General features: G+C 45.4%; 2 protein-coding genes across 7 annotated transcripts in view; one reads left to right on the top strand and one right to left on the bottom strand.

The window, feature by feature from the left end:
• LOC126251682 (actin-binding LIM protein 2) overlaps positions 1-22,079 on the top strand; it is a 359,496-nt gene that overhangs the window by 111,320 nt on the left and 226,097 nt on the right. For 5 of the 6 annotated variants that reach the window (XM_049952266.1, XM_049952265.1, XM_049952264.1 and 2 more), the window contains exons 1-2: positions 312-504; positions 7,771-8,025. The exons of the other annotated variant lie outside the window; for it this stretch is intronic. In XM_049952266.1, coding sequence (XP_049808223.1) covers positions 7,773-8,025 — 253 coding nt within the window. In that variant the 5' untranslated portion in view covers positions 312-504; positions 7,771-7,772. Of the gene's footprint in view, positions 1-311; positions 505-7,770; positions 8,026-22,079 lie in introns of those variants that run through there. 6 annotated transcript variants of the gene reach the window in all.
• LOC126251684 (uncharacterized) overlaps positions 1-22,079 on the bottom strand; it is a 404,158-nt gene that overhangs the window by 380,020 nt on the left and 2,059 nt on the right. The window lies entirely within an intron of this gene.

Below are 22,079 nucleotides of genomic sequence, written 5' to 3'. Positions count from 1 at the left end.
AACAGCGTAGTCGTTCTCGACCACCACCTAATTGGGAGGAGTGGGCAACACCAGGTTGTCATCTTGAGGCCGAACAAATTCCCGTTCCACCTGCAGTCGGGAACTGGCTGAGATGACAACTGTGGACGGGGTTAGTATACGTGTTTCCGCCTATTTACACCTATGTCTTTGCAGTAGCTTGTGTTGAGCCTCGGTTCAATCGTCAGACGGATAGCGTAGTGCAGACGCAGCTGGCGAGTGCGAGTGAACCGCAGGTGTAGCGTGTCCGGAGCGCGACGCGTCCTCCGTGCCTTGTCGTTGGGTCGGCCTGCCCCCCGGACTGGAAGGGAGGGGAGAGCCAGCCAGCCGGCTACGCGGCGGCATCTGTAGGGCTGCCGCTAGCCGGCAGTCGCCCGAGACCTCTCGGAGTGTCGAGTCGATCAGTCGAGTCGTGCCGCGTCGCGTCGGTTGTGCCCCGCCCGCTGCGCACACCACGTCGCATCGCATCGCACCGCACCACAGCAGGTGGGTTTCGCTACACGAACTAGCTGCCCGACCAGAGGTGACGCGGAACGGTTGGCCCGTCTCGCCACTGTTTTAGGCCTCACCTGACCGGAAGCCCAGCCCAGCGTAGCGGGCGCCGCGCCCAGGTTCGCGTCGCGCCGCTCCCCGGGGGAGCTGTCAGGCCGGAACACACAGTGCCATTTCTCGGCGTGTCTGACGAGCCGAAGGAAGGTGCTTCACCGTGTGGCCGCGGAGGCTATCTTTAGCCTTTGCCTCACAGTTACGCAACGCCACTCCACGGTGCCGCGCTACGGTTCGTGCAGTTCGGTTGGGTGCGCCCTACGCTGGGCCCCTGCTCACGCGGCAAGGACGCTCTGCGGCCTTTTACGAATTGTCAGTCGGCTGATAGCGATTTGCGAGGACGCTCCAACCATTATTACCACCGCTGCTTGGCCCGGCCGCGCCTATGCTCGGTTTGTGACGTGGCAGGATCGACCAGTCATGGGGGTGCGCTTCCGGCGCCAGTGAAAGTGGACGGCTTGCGGAGGGAAAGCAGACCAGCCGGCCCGGAGCTGCCCGCTTCCGCAAGCCGCCCCCTGAGAACAGTCGCCCACGTCAGGCCGCTTCCCACGTCCGCCAGGTCGGCGCCGGCTGTTTCCCAATCCCGCTCTCAGCACATTGTCTGCCAGTCGGACAATTGAATCTTTCTGTCGTTCGCATCACATGACTCAATTTTAAAACGTCTATGGTATACGATAATTCAGCAGGTTCTCTTATAGCCGATGTGTCGAAAACACTGGCGAGTGTGTAGGCACCGCAGTGTTCACGCCCTAGAAAGAGACTGAGATAGTAACAGCGCACGGTCCGATATTCCTACAACTGGTACACATCGCCGCCAAGTGTCTCCGCCAACTGGGCTACAACAAAGCCCATTGCAGTGGCTACTTTCGCGGTACTCCTATATCCCTTAGCCCTTCGGAGACACGCTTCATGACTGTTGTTACAAGCCTACCTGTGTGGCCTAGCAACTTTTGCACACCTTGAGAAAATCTCTTGTTTTGTTTTGCTGGTCACACACACACACACACACACACAGTCCCTCTCTCCCTCTCTCTCCTGTTTGGTTGGCGCGACTCGCCAGGATTTCCTCTCCTGTGCCAACATCTTCATCTAAGAGTATCACATACACGCAACGTCATCAATTACTTATGGAATATATTCCAATTTCTGCCCTGGCTCACATTGTTTGCGCTCTTCGCCGCCTTATCAACGTTGAATTTATTCCCTGACGTCGTAGCACGTATCCGATCATCCTTTCCCACCTTCTAGTCCGTGGTGGCTACATAGTCCCTTCCTTGCCGATTTTGCGGAGAATCTCCTCTACTCTTACAAGTCTACGCAATTTTTGGCATACATGGAAACACTAAATCTCAGTCGGTGCTGTGGTCAGTGTTGAAGAGCGTGACTAGAAACACAGAAGTCGCGGGATCGAATCCTGGTTGGGGCAGAGAGATTTTCAGTCCCGCTTTAATCTAGCCTTCACCTCTCAGCAGTGTGAGAAGTCGCCAGGAAAGTTTGCTGAAGTTTCTCACCTTCAATTGTACAAAATGGTATACTCAGATGTCTCTCTTAATCGTTTTATTTACATTCCTAGAATCAGTCTCCACATCTCAGTTTTGTACTCTACTTTCACTTCCAGAAATAAGAAATGTAAGGCAAAGCGTTTACAAAACGTATGCGTCTCTCACTGAATCTTTTGTTCGGATATTCGTGTCAACACTTTATCTGTACTTCCAATCTTGATCTACGTTTTGTAAAGCTGTTTGTATTCAAGTATGGTACAACATACCACAGATTTAAATTATCGTGCTTGCTCCTTGATATGATCTTTAATAACTATTTTCCTTCGCACTGGCACTTTACCTTTTAATGTTGTGGTCTTTATTTTGCCAGCAAAATAAAAAGTCCATAGTGTAGTTTATTTCTACTGTCCTGTTACATTGTCACAAGCATAGAAACTGGATTGATTTTTTTTTTCTCTAAAAGACTAGCAACTCTGAAATGTTGATGGACTTATATTTGAGAAAATTCCTTTCAATTTTTCACATTTCTGCGTTTTTATCAGTTAATTACACGAATCCAAGCATCATCTAAATAAATAACTGGCCACGAGAAATCCAATGATCGCTTTCCCAAAAAACTGTAATTTTGTTTGCCATTATTTTTCTTTTGTACCACAGTAGCCGCAGACTGCTGTTAATGGTATCGCAGAAATTACTGTTTAATGCATTTCTCCTATCGAATACTCTCTGTGGGCACGTGGTTTTTGTCTTCTATGGTGTACACACACTCGAAATCCATTCCGGTCAGTATCTTGACCCTCCTCCGTAATTGACATGTCATCTCGACCTTTTAAGCTAAAGACTCGCAAGCGTGGCACTTGGTATTCTCCTTTGCCACTGTCACTCTCTCTCCTCTTCCTCGCAGTTTTTAAATTCAGTAACGTTAATGTAAAGCTGCCGCGCCCATTTGCAAAGTATGAAGATGTTTTTTGCCGCCCACTCGCGCCGGTTCTACGTAATTATAGCGAACGTTGGACAGGACTTTGCAGGTAGAAGTGCCTAGTCACGAGATGAAGTTAGGTCTACCTGCGCCCGGCACCTCTGTCGGCATTGTCGACCAGTATGAAACATGATCGTTTACTGCTCCTTCAGCATTGAATGTTGTGCTTATGTGCGGCGGTGAGTAAGCGTTCTATAACAGATGGAAAGACCCTCACACAACCTTGCCCACCTCCCCAAGTCCTCTCTAGTTAGGCACTACGGATTCTGTTGCACACAAAGTTAGTCTCATTCTTTAAAATGCTTTGTTTACGCGAAAAATTTAGATTGTTCGCTTAACTCTGGTGATTCCATATCTAACTGGAAGACCTAATCGATAAGTAAGAGGAAAACGAGAGACGTGACCACCTTTGAGTTGGTGATTCCATTAATTGGTGTAATGCCCTGTAAGAGCATAAGAGTTGCAGTTTTAACGCAAACAATTCGTTTGTGTTGTAAAAGTACTACACGTACGTCATACATTAGCACTGTCCACCGACTTTCACTAAAAGGAATACATACATATGGCCTTGAAAAACCGGCAAATGAAACTTTAGGTTCACGACTTGTGCAACCGAAAATTGTGTGGAATGAAAACGGAGCTATAATGCACCGAAACTGGTCTGCAAAATGGAGATATTTTGTAAATGTTTTCCCTTTTCAATTGAGAATCGCACCAGTGTACCACCCACTAGATTAGATCTTCAAAGGTAGCACAGTAAGTCTGTTACCTCTGACGGACGAGACGTAGTTGCCTAGAGGACCCACTGCTGCAGATTTTCCCAAGAAAGTGGAGTATCTGAACTCAGCTGTCCAGTGGTTTATTTAGACGTGGATTCACACGAATGGCACTGAGTTTCATAATGGCAAAATGACAGTGTGCGATGGCTTCACATGAATGGACACCAGATGGTACGCTGTACCTGTCTGTCTCAGTCTCTTTCTACTTCACCATTTATGTACGTGCTTCGCAAGCTAATGTGCAGTAGGTGCCGAAGCTTATTTCCTACCAGTAGTCTTATTGTCCTATTCCGTCGATGTAATGGCTGTATGCTTCTGTACCTGTCGTAATCTGCGGTATCTTATTCTCATAATCCATACACGAGATATGCGATGGTGGCAGCAAACTTAGCAGAGTTTTCCTGGAAAATTTGTTATCTGAATATATCCAACAGGCTTTTCGCAAGTGCAGCGTCGTCTTTCCTCCAAAGATTCCCAATTAAGTTCCCCCAACCATGTCGGTTACACTTTCGTATGGGGCATACCTATCCGCTACCATCTCAGCAGCGCATATTTGATTTCATTCTGTATCTGAAGTGATGCCTACTTACGGACTTCAAAGATAATACTCCTGGAACTGGTGACACGCGCGTCTTGTATGCTATTTCTTTTACAGACGTGTCGTCCTTTCCCACCACTTCCATTCGCCTTCCATACTACGGGATCCCGTATTCGTCTTATTTCGTAGCTTTTCTCATTTTACCTCGAAAATATTTAGACGGCATGACGTGCTGCAGATGCTCCCCGCTAATACCCTAATCGGGTCTTGGAGAGAGCTGCTACGTATGGAAGTTTGAATCTGTCCTGGAAGCGTGCTCGCGTGGCGCAAGTGATCAAAGTGACTGCTCGCTATAAGCGGGAAATCCGCGCTCAAATCCCGGCACGCCACAAACTCGTGCGTCGCGAACAGCCGACGTAAGCAGAGATTCGCAAAATTCAAATTCATTTCGTAATAATTACCACAGCTGTAATATTCAGTGACACTGTCTCTTCGTTCAGACTTGCATGAATGCCTGAAGAACATTGTATTGTGAAGATACAGGCACTATAGAAACACACACATTAAAACCATCGATGATAAACAATCTTAGTCTGCTGCTGACTCTATATGGCAGGTATTGAGAACATTTTTGAGGTTCTGTTACGCCTCCCTGGGGACGACTAATATTGCTAACGTTACTGTCTGTCGTTACCCGTCCATTGTAACATACTGGATTCTTTTAGTCGTAAATTCATGGAGCCAATCGCATATCAGAGAAACTAATCCATACGATCGTACCTCGTTTATTATTCGAATGTTGCACAGTATAGAAAACCTTTCTGGCGTCCGGAAAGGCGAAATCTACATGTTCACCTTCATCTACTGCTTGAACGATATCGCACCTAAAGTGTAGAAAGACGTGGATAAAATTTGAATTGTGTGGAATAAATTGCAGCTTCCTTTGACCGCACTATTAACGGTGAACATCTTGCGCACGTCTTGTGGTCTAAGTATATATGGGAAATATTGACATGGGACGATCACGTAAAACCAATGTCAGGGAGGGCGAATAGAAAGAGCCGTGGATCTTTAAACGAAACTGGACGTAAGACACTAAAACCTAAACTAAACTCCGCACGAACAGGCCTTGGAAGGCCCACCGGTACCGACCGGCCGCCGTGTCATCCCCAGACCACAGGCGTCACTGGATGCGGATATGGAGGGGCACGTGATCAGCACACCACTTTCCCGCCCGTATGTCAGTGTGCGAGATCGGATACGCTACTTCTCAATCAAGTAGCTCCTCAGTTTGCCTTAAAACAGCTGCGTGCCCCCCCCCCCCCCTCCCAACACTTGGCAACAGCACTCGGCAGACCGCCCAACCAGACAGCGCTTAACTTCGGTGATCTGACTGGAAGCAAGGCCGTTGGCTGATGTAAGACGCTAGTGAGGTCAATTCTAAAGTGTCCCTATCAGGTAGGCATGATTGCAAAGTCGGAAGAATTCAGACACGCGCTGCTAATATCGGTGTAGCCTATACGGAAGTGTACCAAAGGTCTACGGGCGACCTGAAATAAAATCGCTTGGAAGAAAGAGGAAGCCCTGTTTCATAATTTTAGGTAACCAGTACTGAGCTGACAAGTCATGGGCTGCTTCCCATTATCGTGTCGGAACTCATTTTGCCCGGCTTAGTGCAGCAACTCTTGTGTGGAATGGACTCAAGTCTTTGGAAGCCCCTGCAGAAACACTGAGGCATGCTGCCTGTATAGCCGTCCATAATTGCGAAAGTGTTGCCGGTGCAGGATTTTGTGCACGAACTGACCTCTCTGTTATGTCCCACAAATGTTCCATGGGATTCAAGGCGGGTGATCGGGGGGCCAAATCATTCGCTCAGTTGTCCAAAATGTTCTTCGAACTTATCGCGAACAGTTGTAGCCTGGTGACACAGTGCATTGTGATCCATAAACACTCCTTCGTTGTGTGCGAACATGACGTTCATGAATGGCTGCAGCTGTTCAAGCAGATAACATAACCGTTTCCAGTCAAGGATTGGTTCAGTTAGACCAGAGAACCCATTCCATTACATGTAAACACAGCCCACATCGCTGTGGAGCCACCACCAGCTTACACAATACCTTGTTGACCACCTGTGTCCATGGCTCCGTGGGATCTGCGGTACGCTCTACCCCTACCATCAGGTCTTATTAACTGAAATTGGGACTCATCTTACCAGGCCACGGTTTTCCAGTCGTCTACGGTTCAACCCATATGGTCACGAGCCCAGGAGAGGCGCTGCAGTTTAGCAGGAGGCTGTCTGTCGTCTGCTGCCAAAGGCCATTAACGCTGTTTCGCCGCACTGTCCTAACGGATAAAAAATGGCTCTGAGCACTATGGGACTTAACATCTGAGGTCATCAGTCCCCTAGACTTAGGACTACTTAAACCTAACTAATCTAAGGACATCACACACGTCCATGCCCGAGGCAGGATTCGAACCTGCGACCGTAGCGGTCGCGTTCGTCGTACGTCCCTCATCGATTTTTGCGGTTATTTCACGCAGTGTTGCTTTTCTATTAGCACTGACAACTAAACACACACCCCTGTTCTCGGTCGTTAAATGAAGGCTGTTGGCTTCTGCGTTGTCCGAGGTAATGCCTGAAATTTTTGTATTCTCGGCACACTCTTGACATTGCGGATTTCGGAATACTGAATTCCCTACCGATTTCCGAAATGGAATTCCCATGCATCTAAAGCCAGCTACCATTTCGCGTTCAAGGTCTGTTAACTCCCGTCGTGAGGCCATTATCACGCCGGAAACCTCTCCACACGAATCATCTGAGTACAGATGACAGCTTCGCCAATGCACCTCCCTTTTGTACTCTGTATACGCGATACTACCGGCATCTGTATATGTGCATATCGCTGTCCCGTGATTTTTGTCATCTAAGTGTCTATTCGAAGAAGACCGTAGAGTCATTAAGCTCCCAGCATCGTATATCTCGCTTGGGGTCATGAGAATAAGATCAGAGAAATAAGGACACAGGTGTTTTCCCCTTGCTGAACACGCGAATAGAAATAGAAAATCAGTAATATTAGTACGGTGTACCCTCCGCCGTACACGGTGAAGTGCCCTGCCGAGTATGTCTGTAGAAGTAGCATCCGAAGTTTGCTTTGTCGGGTACTACGTACCCTTTAACGGGCCCCTGCGAGCTCCTCATAAGAAGGCGTTATCTGGCGCCTTATCGCGGTGCGGCCGCGGCGCTGCGGCCGCTTTCGGGCGCGGCTCGCCAGTGCGAGATAGACCTCCGCGGCGCGACTGCCTGGACGCCGCGCTACGTAGGCCGCTTCCCCTCGCCCAGAGTCCAGTCACCTCTGGTCAGCTTGGCGCAGCCCGGCCCGGCTGACCGCGGTGCGGCGTCTTGCGCAGCCATGACGGTGACACCTGCCGCCCCTGACGGCGGGCCCTCGGCGTCGGCCAAGCTGCTGCTGAGCGAGCGCAACGGCAGGAAGGCGGCGACGCTGCCCCCCGGCGCCGCCTCGCCGCTGCCCGCCGCCACCGCAGACGCCAAGGCGGCCACGCTGCAGCCCGCCGCCGCCAAGAAGAGCAAGAAGGCATCCCTCGCCAAGGCCGCCTCCTTCTCGGAGGCGGACGCCGACGCCGACAAGAAGGTCGTCAAGCGCGGTAAGACCCGGACCGTCCCCGGCCCCGTCTCGCTTCTCATATTTATGTATACGCCTCGCCGGTCCTCCCGTCCCATTCACGGGCGTGCCCGGGGACGCAAGCTTACCTTATAACGGGAAAGTCTATCAGCTATTCGACTCTTCGGTGTCAGGATCATTCGGGTTCTTTAGCTGTAACATATCGGCTCCTAACATCAAACTTGTCTTGTTAGTAGTAGTAATAATAATAATAATAATAATCTTCAACTTTTATAGTCCTGTCTTCCTCAGTTGCGTGTAATATTACGGTGTATTGATAATTTTTGCTAATGGACCGTCTGACAGCAACTGAATAAAACACAATTTTAGTGCCATACGCGTTTCGCCTTTATTTTTTGCAAGCCATCATCAGTGGCCTGGAACATGTACATACGTTAGCTATTTAATTTACATTTTTGTCACCGTGCCTATAGTTTATAAACAGTTCTGGTGGTTGGTATTTCCTATTAAGTAGTAATGTTTTGAACTGTACTTACAGGTTGCGTGGACAATTTCTTACATATTACGCTCCTGTTGCATTCATAAGAACAACAACACAAAAAAGGCAACAGGAGCGTAATATGTAAGAAATTGTCCACGCAACCTGTAAGTACAGTTCAAAACATTAGTACTTAATAGGAAATACCAACCATCAAAACTGTTTATAATCTATAGGCACAGTGACAAAAATGTAAATTAAATAGCTAACACATGTACATATTCCATGCCATTGATGATGCCTTGCAGAAAATAAAGGCGAAGCGCGTATGGCACTAAAATTGTGTTCTATTCAATTGCTGTCAGACGGTCCATAAGTAAAAATTATCAATACGCCGTAATAATAATAATAATAATAATAATAATAATAATAATTGCTATTGGATTGATGCCTTAGATTGTTGCGATTTCCATAAGCTTAATAAACACAACAGGTACACTTAACAGACTTCAGTCACCAATGATATAGTATCCATCATTTACAACAATCTCCCAACGCTGTGCTTTTTGGTTCCGCGACTGTAGAAATCACGTTGTTTCGAGGCGAAGAACTCAGAAAGTAAGTTTCTTGAAGGTTGTTCGATACAGCGGAAAAGATGAAAATCTGTGGGAGAAAAATTGTTGAATAAGGCGACTGCGGAATAAGTTCCAACCCAACTCTTGGGTTGGGTTGGTTTGTTTTTGGGGGAGGAGACCAGACAGCGAGGTCATCGGTCTCATCGGATTAGGGAAGGATGGGGAAGGAAGTCGGCCATGCCCTTTGAAAGGAACCATCCCGTCATTTGCCTGCAGCGATTTAGGGAAATGGTTCAAATGGCTCTGAGCGCTATGGGACTTAACATCTGTGGTCATCAGTCCCCTAGAACTTAGAACTACTTAAACATAACTAAGGACAACACACACATCCATTCCCGAGGCAGGATTCGAACCTGCGACCGTAGCAGTCGCGCGGTTCCGGACTGAGCGCCTAGAACCGCGACCACCGCGGCCGGCTTAGGGAAATCACGGAAAACCTAAATGAGGATGGCCGGACGCGGAATTGAACCGTCGTCCTCCCGAATGCGAGTCCAGTGTCTAACCACTGCGCCACCTCGCTCGGTCCCAACTCCTGTATAGTCTTTCTTGTCAATATAACAGGATGCGGGCAAGCGTTATAGTGGAGTTGCATCACTTCACGTAGTCTTCATCGTGGTTGTTGTTGGATTGCAACTGGAAGACGTATCAGTTGTTGATGGCAAATGTCAGCAGTGATGGTTACGCCTACGGGAAGCAATTTGAAGCACACCATACCGTCGTCGTTCCACCAGATGCATAACATTACCTATCGTGGATTTGCACAGGTCTTACTACTGGGAGATGATGTTTTTGTTTGGGCTCAGCCATTCTTCGCTTTTCCTTATGTTAGAATAAAGACACCATATCTCGTCACCATTAACGATATAGGATAGGAATGGTCGGTGTCGTCCACGAGCCAATTGATGAGGACAGATGCACATGTGACCAGCCGCTGATATTTGTGATTTTGGCTTAGGGAATGCGGTACCCATACACCCGCTATTTGAACTTTCCCCCATTACATACAAATATCGGATGATAGTGGCATGATCACAGTTCATCACATGTGCCAGTTCTTATTGTTATTGTATGTCCATCCTTTTAGCAGGATGTCTCTGGGACGACGGCCTTTTACTATCGTGACGAAAAATAAAATCACCTACTGTCGTCCTTAAGATTTTATTTTATTTTTTCGCTACCAGTTTCGACGCTTCATTGCGTCATCTTCAGGCCTGTACCGCATAAAAACAGCCTGAAGATGACGCAATGAAGTGTCGAAACTCGTAGCGAAAAAATAAAATATGTTAAGGACGGCTGTAGGTGTTTTTATTTTTTGTCGCGAGTTCTTATTGTGGATTAACGCGTTCAAACGATCATCATCAAACCCCGATGGTCTTCCTGAACGCAGAGAGTCACTAATGTCAAAATGAGCCACCTTAAAACATACAAATCCCAGTAAAGTGATTTTTGTAGTTGGCAGAAAAAGCCACTTTATTGGGATCTGCACGTATTATCCCTTCATTGGGCACCGCCTTAACGTGGCGTTGTGCCTTGAGTGCTCCATTAAAGCTGAGCGCTGGGCGTGCTGTAGTGCCAACCGGCAAGTTAAAACATGCTGGAAGAGGTCGAGGCTGAGGAACACGACTAAGTGCACCCAACCCGTTTGAACCAAAGGAGTAACAAGCCAAACAGGAAGATTTACTGGTTCTCGATCGTCGCCCAGGAAAAAAGGAAACTGAGCAGCCGGCGAAAAGAAGGGGAAAAGAATCTCAGAAGCGCAGGAATAACAATATTTCAGACGATCGTCATGAAATGCAACTACTTAAGGGCATTATTATTATTATTATTCTTTACTTTCTCAGACGTTTTTAAGTCTGGTTAAAAATGAAAAGTGACGCGGACCTTGATCAGGCGTCACTTCCTTTTAACTGTATGGTATGTGTTATATTGCATTTAGGAACTGTCGGGTAATTGAACATGTATCAATAATTACGGATTTCTGTAGTTGTATATATATGTTTGGATGTAGCTGTATTGCATTGATGTACTGGTGGATATTGTGTGGTATGACTCCTGTAGTTGATAGTATAATTGGTATGATGTCAACTTTATCCTGATGCCACATGTCTTTGACTTCCTCAGCCAGTTGGATGTATTTTTCAATTTTTTCTCCTGTTTTCTTTTGTATATTTGTTGTATTGGGTATGGATATTTCGATTAGTTGTGTTAATTTCTTCTTTTTATTGGTGAGTATGATGTCAGGTTTGTTATGTGGCGTTGTTTTATCTGTTATAATGGTTCTGTTCCAATATAATTTGTATTCATCATTCTCCAGTACATTTTGTGGTGCATACTTGTATGTAGGAACTTGTTGTTTTAAAAGTTTATGTTGTAGGGCAAGCTGTTGATGTATTATTTTTGCGACATTGTCATGTCTTCTGGGGTATTCTGTATTTGCTAGTATTGTACATCCGCTTGTGATGTGATCTACTGTTTCTATCTGTTGTTTACAAAGTCTGCATTTATCTGTTGTGGTATTGGGATCTTTAATAATATGCTTGCTGTAATACCTGGTGTTTATTGTTTGATCCTGTATTGCAATCATGAATCCTTCTGTCTCACTGTATATATTGCCTTTTCTTAGCCATTTGTTGGATGCGTCTTGATCGATGTGTGGCTGTGTTAGATGATACGGGTGCTTGCCATGAAGTGTTTTCTTTTTCCAATTTACTTTCTTCGTATCTGTTGATGTTATGTGGTCTAACGGGTTGTAGAGGTGGTTATGAAATTGTAGTGGTGTAGCCGATGTATTTATATGAGTGATTGCTTTGTGTATTTTGCTAGTTTCTGCTCGTTCTATAAAGAATTTTCTTAAATTGTCTACCTGTCCATAATGTAGGTTTTTTATATCGATAAATCCCCTTCCTCCTTCCTTTCTGCTTAATGTGAATCTTTCTGTTGCTGAATGTATGTGATGTATTCTATATTTATGGCATTGTGATCGTGTAAGTGTATTGAGTGCTTCTAGGTCTGTGTTACTCCATTTCACTACTCCGAATGAGTAGGTCAATATTGGTATGGCATAAGTATTTATAGCTTTGGTCTTGTTTCTTGCTGTCAATTCTGTTTTCAGTATTTTTGTTAGTCTTTGTCTATATTTTTCTTTTAGTTCTTCTTTAATATTTGTATTATCTATTCCTATTTTTTGTCTGTATCCTAGATATTTATAGGCATCCGTTTTTTCCATCGCTTCTATGCAGTCGCTGTGGTTATCCAATATGTAATCTTCTTGTTTAGTGTGTTTTCCCTTGACTATGCTATTTTTCTTACATTTGTCTGTTCCAAACGCCATACTTATATCATTGCTGAATACTTCTGTTATCTTTAGTAATTGGTTGAGTTGTTGATTTGTTGCTGCCAGTAGTTTTAGATCATCCATGTATAGCAAATGTGTGATTTTGTGTGGGTATGTTCCAGTAATATTGTATCCATAATTTGTATTATTTAGCATGTTGGATAGTGGGTTCAGAGCAAGGCAGAACCAGAAAGGACTTAATGAGTCTCCTTGGTATATTCCACGCTTAATCTGTATTGGCTGTGATGTGATATTATCTGAATTTGTTTGGATATTAAGTGTGGTTTTCCAGTTTTTCATTACTATGTTTAGGAACTGTATCAATTTAGGATCTACTTTGTATATTTCCAATATTTGTAGTAACCATGAGTGGGGTACACTATCAAAAGCTTTTTGGTAATCAATGTATGCGTAGTGTAGAGACCTTTGTTTAGTTTTAGCTTGATATGTCACCTCTGCATCTATTATCAGTTGCTCTTTACATCCTCGCGCTCCTTTGCAGCAGCCTTTTTGTTCTTCATTTATAATTTTGTTCTGTGTTGTATGTGTCATTAATTTCTGTGTAATGACTGAATTTAATATTTTGTAGATTGTTGGTAGGCATGTTATGGGGCGATATTTAGCTGGGTTTGCTGTGTCTGCTTGATCTTTAGGTTTCAGATAAGTTATTCCATGTGTAAGTGTATCAGGGAATATGTATGGGTCTGCAATGTAACTGTTAAATAATTTAGTTAGATGTGAATGTGTTGAGGTGAACTTCTTTAGCCAGAAATTTGCTATTTTATCATTTCCAGGGGCTTTCCAATTGTGCGTAGAATTGATTGCTCGGGTGACTTCATGTTGCAAAATTATCACTTCAGGCATTTGTGGTATCATCTTGTATGTATCTGTTTCTGCTTGTATCCACCGTGCATGCCTGTTATGTTGTACCGGGTTTGACCATATGCTGCTCCAGAAGTGTTCCATGTCTCTTATGTTTGGTGGATTGTCTATTTTTATGTGTGTGTTATCTATTGTTTGGTAAAATTTCTTTTGGTTTGTGTTGAATGTTTGGTTTTGTTTCCTTCTATTTTCACTTTTTTTGTATCTTCTAAGTCGTTTCGCCAAAGCTTGTAATTTTTGCTTCTTTTCATCTAATTGCTCTATTGCTTCTCGTTGTGAGATTTTACCTAACCTTTTTCGTTTTTTGTCTGATATTTCATTTCTTATAAATTGTGTTAACTGTCCGATGTCTTTTCCCAGTTTTTCTATTCTGATCTGTAGCCTGTGTTGCCATGCTGGTTTTGTGGGTTTCTTCTGTGTGTTGGTTGGTTCTGATATCTGCCTAGTGTGTATATTTAGTGTAGTGAGTGCTCCTACATAAACCAGTAGTTGTAACTCTTCCATAGTTGTGTATTCATTTATTTTGTTGTGTATGATTGTGTTGATAGTTTTTATTGTTGTTTCGACTTGTGGGCTATTTGGTGGTCTATGCAAGAATGGTCTAATGTCTGTATTTGTGTCTTTGTATTCTATATATGTCAACTGAAATTTTTCTTCTATATCTAACATGTGTGTCACTTCGTGTTCTATTTGTGCTTGTGCTGGTGGCTGTCTTAAAATTTCATTTTCCTCTGATTGTTTAATTGATGCGTGTTGTTCTTTGTTTGTTTGCTCTGGGATGTTTGAGTCCATTACTGTATTTTCTTCTTCTAATTGCACATTATTTTGTTCCAGTATTTGTTGTACTTGTTGTTTGATGTTTTCTAATTCTGACTGGGGTATCCTGTTATTTTTTATTATTACACGAATCTGATCAGCTAGACGTTGTTCTGTTAAAAATTTTAATTCTGGGTATCTGGTAATAAATGTTGTGTATACTTGTGATCTGTATCCAGTTGTGTTGGTTCCTAGGTTTGTTGCTTGGTAATAACAGAACATGAGGTGTCGATTAACTTCATCTGACCATCTCATCCTCTGTCTTTGTTTTCCTTCTAGGGTGGTTGCAGGAAGCATATCCTGCAAAACACCTCTATTTGGATTTAAATCATTTTCCAGTTGGCTAGCAGTGTCATTACCATTGTGGGCGGGCATAGGGTTCAAGCGCCGTCCCCGACCATGACGGCGCTTGTCCGAGGCTTCTTTAGTTCTGTCCTGAACCAAGTAATCACACTAAAAGGGGGGTTAGCCCTATTAGTGGTTTGTTCTTTTCGTCGCCTTTTACGACTGGCAGAACATACCGGAGGCCTATTCTTTTCCCGGGCCTCCACGGGATTTATTATTATTATTATTATTATTATTATTATTATTATTATTATTATTATTATTAATGCAATTTAATGTAATTATACCATATCATTCCTCGTCGCCACCCCTTCAAATACAAAACACCGCCAGGAGATTTAGTGAGCATTCGGAAAAATCCTGAAGCCTCCTACTCCTTATACCACGGCTGGATACTTTACTGATTACGTCATTGACTTGCGTCCTAGATGATATCTCGAAGGATGGAACCTAATAATTATTTAATAGGCTGGGAAGTTCATGTGGGAGTCATATTACATACTTTCAAAGTGTGCCACGAGAGATGGTGTATTTCGGAGTTAGATCTGTCATTAGAACGGCTACATACGTTTAGTTCATTTGCGACTTGTGAGGGATCGTCTAAGACCCATGACGTAACCAAGTGCAGCTGACTTCAGGATTTTTCCGAGTGCTCACTGAATTCCATTACTTTTCAGTGAGGGAGAGGGGGCGGACTGTCATTAGAGGCGGGCTACAAACTCAACGAGCCGATATTTCTCTTGGTCTGATTTGCCGCTCTTCCTGTCAGTAGATCAGCGTGACGTAATTGGCAGACGTATACCTTATATGAAACTTCACTGGTGGAACTCCACACGAAGTATGTGTATTTTAGCCGTAAAGGTTATAAAAAGCCTGTAGGTTCGTGAATACGAAAGGTACTGAACTTGCTTCAAGAAACTCGAAATGTCAAATATACTGTCAAGGAGATAGATTATGAGATAATTCATATTTTTTCGCTGCCAACAATCGTATAAACAATTATCAAATTTTACCATGATGATTCACGTAAACTGGAGACCTTAGTTGAAAGGCAGTTATCGAAACGTTACGACGTTAATGTAAAAGTTCCTCCCCCTTTCTTGGCTTCACGACCAGTGATAACATTGATCAATTTTGATAAAAAGGACATCACACACATCCATGCCCGAGGCAGGATTCGAACCTGCGACCGTAGCGGTCGCGAGGTTCCAGACTGTAGCGCCTAGAACCGCTCGGCCACTCCGGCCGGCCGAAATATCTGTGATAGTTACACTGTCGCATTTGTTACTTTACGTACAAACCTGCAGAAGCCGCCGCCTGCGGCGCAAAAGCCGTTGCTTGCGGCAACATACACAATGACAAAACTAAAGTTCCTTCAACTTTGCTTCAAAGAACTAATTGGAGTATTGTAATGTTCGATTTTGTTTTTGTGTAGTTTGATCCTCACCACTCTCTCCATCTCTTATTGCTTTTCCACATTTTTCAAGAGTATTACAGCGATGTCATTAGAAACGGACAACGAATTCGGATTGAACAAGATACGAAAATTTACTGGCCGTACACCATCCCTGTCGGGAAGAGTAATTATTCCATTTAGTATACGCATAGTTACCCGTTTTACCCCTGGCTATGCAAGCTTTTCGTAGCTTGATCAGAAATTCTGTCTTCCGCCAACGATATCGCTAGCTGCACGACTTTCCTTTGTCACATCGCATGTGGGACTCGAAGATAAATGATAAAGTTCATTCATGATTCATTATTGATAGAGCATCGAGTGTGGTGTCAGTGTGAACCGCTGACAGCCATTTTGTGAGGTAATTAAAAGCTAAATTCTGGGTATATAGACAGGCTTTTTCAAGGCAGTGGGATGTAATAAAAGAAAATCGGCCGCTCCCTTTTCAACTGTGCAACAGCGAGATTCCCCTTAAGCGATTTAGAGCGCACACATAATACCTATTGATGGATCGATTAACAGAAATTTGAACCTTACTGCACCTGAATGCGAATCCAATGTTTTAATAAACGAGCCATATCGTCAGTACTTTTCCTCTTTCCCAACGAAATGTCACCCAGTATATCTCTGGACATAGGAAAGGAATCAGTCTCCTTTCCTATCGTTAGTCCCGCACTGATGCACGGTCCATCTGCTTGATTGCTTTCCGCCACAGCGTTCTGCTTACCTGTCTTCCTTGACCTTGACTGACGATCGCTTTTTGGGACCATCACGATATCTGCTTCCTCCTGGATCATAACGGAGGGTGGGTTTTGCTACGGTGGCGATTTCCGGTGATGTATCCATCTAGATGAGTATTTACACTACCAAACTTAGAAAGATAAACGCAAGCTACTAGAAAACATTGAGCCATTCACTGTCAGTAATTCACTGCACGCTAGCGGCTACTCTGGCGGGAAAGTGCAAAACACTCTATACAACATCGAAAAATGCGTAACATCTTACAATAGAATAAATAGTACTACTAAAAGCAGATAAATAGCTACTGTTCACTTCGACTCAGAAGCACGTAAGAATGTCACTAAATGTATTATACAATCCTTGTAGAAACTGAGAGCTTCTGCTGCACATTTCCACTCTACTATATACGCTATGCCCAGCAAAGTGGCGCGGTGGTAAGACATTGGACTCGCATTAAGGAAGGGAGAGGTTCATATTCCAGCCTGGCCATTAATATTTGGGTTTTTCGTGGTTGCCTTAAAGGGAGTAACCGGGATTGTTCCTATAAAAAGAATGCGGCCCAGCCCCAATTGAGCTATGTCTCTAGTGACCTCGTCGTCGACTGGACGTTACACCATGATCAAATTCAAATGGTTCAAATGGCTCTGAGCACTATGGGGCTTAACATCTGAGGTCATCAGTCCCCTAGAACTTAGAACTACTTAAACCTAACTAACCTAAGGACATCACAGACATCCATGCCCGAGGCAGGATTCGAACCTGCGACCGTAGCGGTCACGCGGTTCCAGACTGTAGCGCCTAGAACCGCTCGGCCATTCCGGCCGGCTACACCATGATCCAGTCCCCTTCCATACAACGTAAGGCGTGTTGCTTATAATCTGTTGATTGCTGCTATCACTCCCCACCGTCCCCCTTGAATGTTCGTTTTTCAGATGCCGCATCGTTGTGACGTCCATTGATCCGCGCAGTATTTTTACTTCCAGTCTATGTAGCGCTTGTTCATTTTTTTTTGTTCCTGTCCAACATACTCGTAGCGAGCCGTATGGATCCACCGGGTGCATGCCAGATGTATAAACTTTGCCGCTAAGATAGTTGAGCATTTTCTTGTGACTTAGCACTCCAGAGCCAAAATGTAGGCTCGAGCACTCACAGTTCAGAAGCACTAATTTTTCACAGCAGTGTCACCATTGGGAGGACTTTAGATGAACGTTTGTATATGTGTAACAGATGTCTTTTCGTAGGCTCGAGCACTCAAAGTTCAGAAGCACTAATTTTTCACAGCAGTGTCATCATTGGGAGGACTTTAGATGAACGTTTGTATATGTGTAACAGATGTCTTTTCGTCCTGTCCCTTCTTATTTTCAGTGTTTTTTCATGTAAACCTTTCCTCTCCAATTCTGCGCAGAACCTTCTCATTCCTTGCTTTATCAGTCCACCTAACGTTGAAACGCGTAATAATTAGTGCCTTTGCGTTGTGAGATGTTATCTTTCAGGTTGGGTACAGACACGACCTCACATGCAATCTTGAATAAAATCAAGGACAACCCGAATACACCGCACATAAACTGGTATAATACTGTCGTTACGAAACGCTTGCCATGTGGGCTCATGGTGGAGGGAGAGGGGGTGGGGTGGGGGTGGGGGCTGCTCTTTCGAAAACTTGATCGGGGTCCATAAAAGCCAGGTGTAGTTCACGGTTGTTTTCTTGATGTTTCTGCGTGCTACAGAAATCGGCAAGCGTCAGTTTCTATAAAAAGAGCTGTTCTCATTTGTGAGTCGGCGACGCGCATGGGTTTAGTCGTTGATAATCCTGAATGTAGGGAACCGCGCGGAAGCTGTAATCTAGTCTAGTGTTAGCGTGGCTCGTATATGTGGGGCAGCCGTGCGACAGGCGAGCGCCGTGTCACGGGCCGTGGCCGCCTTCCGCCGCGCCCGAACGTGCGCCGAGTTTGCGATGCCACCTGCCCAGTCGGTTTGTGTGTTATCGCCGCTTCTTTATCGGAATTCCGCGCGCAGAGTTGGCAACAGGATGTGGCCGGCGTCCGTAGCCGGAGGGAAAGCGCGCCGCGGCGCTAGCTGGAGCTGCGCTAAACATTGTTCTGAGGTCTGCGGTCGCCCGTGCTCCGTTCTTGTCAGGCGGAGAGAGCTGCGCCGGTAAACTGTGTTCTGAAAGGACGGCGCCGTCGACAAGTGAAGCGTGTAGTTTTGCCTTCCTCCTGCTTGCTTGCAAACTGTGTTACGGTCAGGCGACACCCAAGTGCGAGATAAGATATCTGCGCCACTGCTCGGGCAGCCAGTTGCCGACGCCTGTCTTAATCTGTGTTTCTTTGGTACCTGTTTCCTAAAAATAAAAACAAAAGAAAATCTACCGCTATGTGGCAGTGGCTCCAGGACAGGGAATATTGGCAGATACTTGTGGTGACATCATTAACAATTGTTTTCCTTATACTTGGGTGCACAGTTCCTAGATATCGGCTAAAAAACATGGTTCAGCTAACTAAAATGTTGTATGCTTAACGTAGCCAATTTGGAACGTATCGTCATTATGAAGTGTGATGCACACTGAAGCGCCAAAGAAACTGGTATAGGCATGCGTATTCGTATACAGCCGGCCGGAGTGGCCGTGCGGTTCTAGGCGCTACAGTCTGGAACCGCGCGACCGCTACGGTCGCAGGTTCGAATCCTGCTTCGGGCATGGAATGTTTGTGATGTCCTTAGGTGAGATAGGTTGGTTGGTTGGTTTGGGGAAGGAGACCAGACAGCGAGGTCATCGGTCTCATCGGATTAGGGAAGGATGGGGAAGGAAGTCGGCCGTGCCCTTTGAAAGGAACCATCCCGGCATTTGCCTGGAGCGATTTAGGGAAATCACGGAAAACCTAAATCAGGATGGCCGGACGCGGGATTGAACCGTCGTCCTCCTGAATGCGAGTCCAGTGTCTAACCACTGCGCCACCTCGCTCGGTGAGATAGGTTTAAATAGTTCTAAGTTCTAGGGGACTGATGACCACGACAGTTAAGTCCCATAGTGCTCAGAGCCATTTTTTCGTATTCGTATACATACGTAAACAGGCAGAATAAGGCGCTAAGGTCGGCAACGCCTATATACTCGTATGACAGGAAGCGTATGGGCCAGGTGTTAGATCGGCTACTGCTGCTACAAGTGACTTTGAACATGGTGTTGTAGTCGCCGCACCAGCGATGGGACCCAGCATCTCTGAGGTAGCGGTGAAATTGTCTCTAAGCACTATGGGACTTAACATCTGAGGTCATCAGTCCCCGTAGCGGTGAAGTGGGGATTTTCCTTTACAGCCATTTCACGAGTGTACCGTGAATATCAGGAATCCGGTGAAACATCAAATCTCCGATATCGCTGCGGCGGAAAAAGATCTAGCAAGAATGGGAGCAACGACGACTGAAGAGAATCGTTCAGCGTGACAGAAGTGTAACCCTTCCGCAAATTGCTGCAGATTTCAATGGTGAGTCGTCGACAAGTGTCAGCGTACGAGCCATTCAACAAAACATTCTCGACATGGGCTTTCGGAGCCGAAGCCCAGTCGTGTACCCTTGATGACTGCACGACACAAAGCTTAACGCCTCGCTTGGGCCCGTCAGCACCGACATTGGGCTTTTGATGACTGGAAACATATTGCCTGGTCGTACGAATCTCGTTTCAGATTGTATTGAGCGGATGGACGTGTACGGATATGGAAACAACCTCATGAATCCATGGACCCTGCATGTCAGCAGGGGGCGGTTCAAGGTGGTGGAGGCTCTGTAAAGGTGTGGGGCGTGTGTGCAGTTCCAGTGATGTGGGACCCTTGATACGTCTAGATACGACTGTGACAGGTGACAGATTCGTAAGCATCCTGTCTGATCACCTGCATCCATTCATGTCCATAGTGCATTCCGACGGACTTAGGCAATTCCAGCAGGACAGTGCGACACCCATACGTCCAGAACTGCTACAGAGTGGCTGCAGGAAAACTCTTTTGAGTTTAAACACTGCCGCTGGACCAAACGCCCCAGACATCAACATTATTTAGCAATCTGGGATGCCTCTCAACGTGCTGTTCAGAAGAGATCTCCACCCGGTCGTACTCTTACTGGTTTATGGACAGCCGTGCAGGATTCATAGTGTCAGTTCCCTCCAGCACTACATCAGACATTAGTCGAGTCCATGCTGTGTCGTGTTGGGGTCAATCTGCGTGCTCGCGGGGGTCCTACACGGATTTAGACAGCTGTAAAAGTTTCTTTGGCTCTTCAGTGTAGATACGATCATAAGAAAATGTCTCATATTCGTATAGGATATACTGTTGGTCAAAACTAGAAGAATAGTTTTTGTAGTGATCTGTACAGAAACCAGTACCTGTTTAGACGTGGCCCAGTCTCCTCTCTCATTCCTACCAATGTTACATACAAACAGGCGTTTCACAATCCCTGTTACAGGTTTCTAGGTTTTTGGGCGGACTAAGTAGATAAAGTTTTGATAACGAACACTTGTCGGGAAATCTACCATTTGGATGTAAAATAAATTTGAAGATAGGGTCACTTTCAGATCTTCCGCTTAGATATCCGCACCCAGCGGAGGAAATGCGCTCTGATTTGTGTCCTGCAGAGGCCAATAGCACGGACAAAGTTTTGAGAACTCGGCTCGGATTCTCTTCTACGTGACGAAGAACATCGAGAGCGCGGCAATTACACGGAGCTCCACAGTCAACCCTCCAGTCAACGTACCTATTTCTCGCAGCCATTGCTGGAGTCCTACTGAATGATGCGTGATGTCGTAATTACAACAGAGGAACCCCTCTAGAAATACGGACTTGGGAGGTCACACTAGTTGGCCTTGCCAGACATAATTGTGAACGCTCGGCTACGTCCGGGGCCCAGAGAAATCAATAAGTCAGTGAAAGAGGCCCATAGAAGTCGCTAAATTGATAATGTGTCAGCGAGAGCTTCAGTGTATTTCAATGCGCGCAAACGAAGTTTTAAGCTAGTCTGAAATAGTAATTCGCTCTCCTCCGGATGCGGTTCGCTGCAACTCGTAAGACTGTCGTAAGACCTAGTGTCATGTTCTGTGACGTACGCCACAGAGCCGGTTTATCTCATTTGCCCTGTACAACAGATCAAGACGACGGCGCCCTCATTGTGTGTGTGTGTGTGTGTGTGTGTGTGTGTGTGTGTGTGTGTGTGTGTGTGTGTGTGTGCGCGCGTACCATAAAGCAAGGGATTTCACTCGATATTCAAACTTCCTCTATAAACCCCGGGGAGCCTGTAATAGGAATTCTGAAACACACGACTTCTGTGTAACAGACGGATGAGAATGAGAGATAAGATTGGCACGTATCTCAGCAGGTGTTGGTGTCCAGAAATATCATTATAAGAATTTCTCTTT

This window comes from Schistocerca nitens, chromosome 4, assembly GCF_023898315.1.
Source record: "Schistocerca nitens isolate TAMUIC-IGC-003100 chromosome 4, iqSchNite1.1, whole genome shotgun sequence".
Taxonomy (NCBI): domain Eukaryota; kingdom Metazoa; phylum Arthropoda; class Insecta; order Orthoptera; family Acrididae; genus Schistocerca; species Schistocerca nitens.
This window is presented reverse-complemented; position numbering and strand designations above follow the sequence as displayed.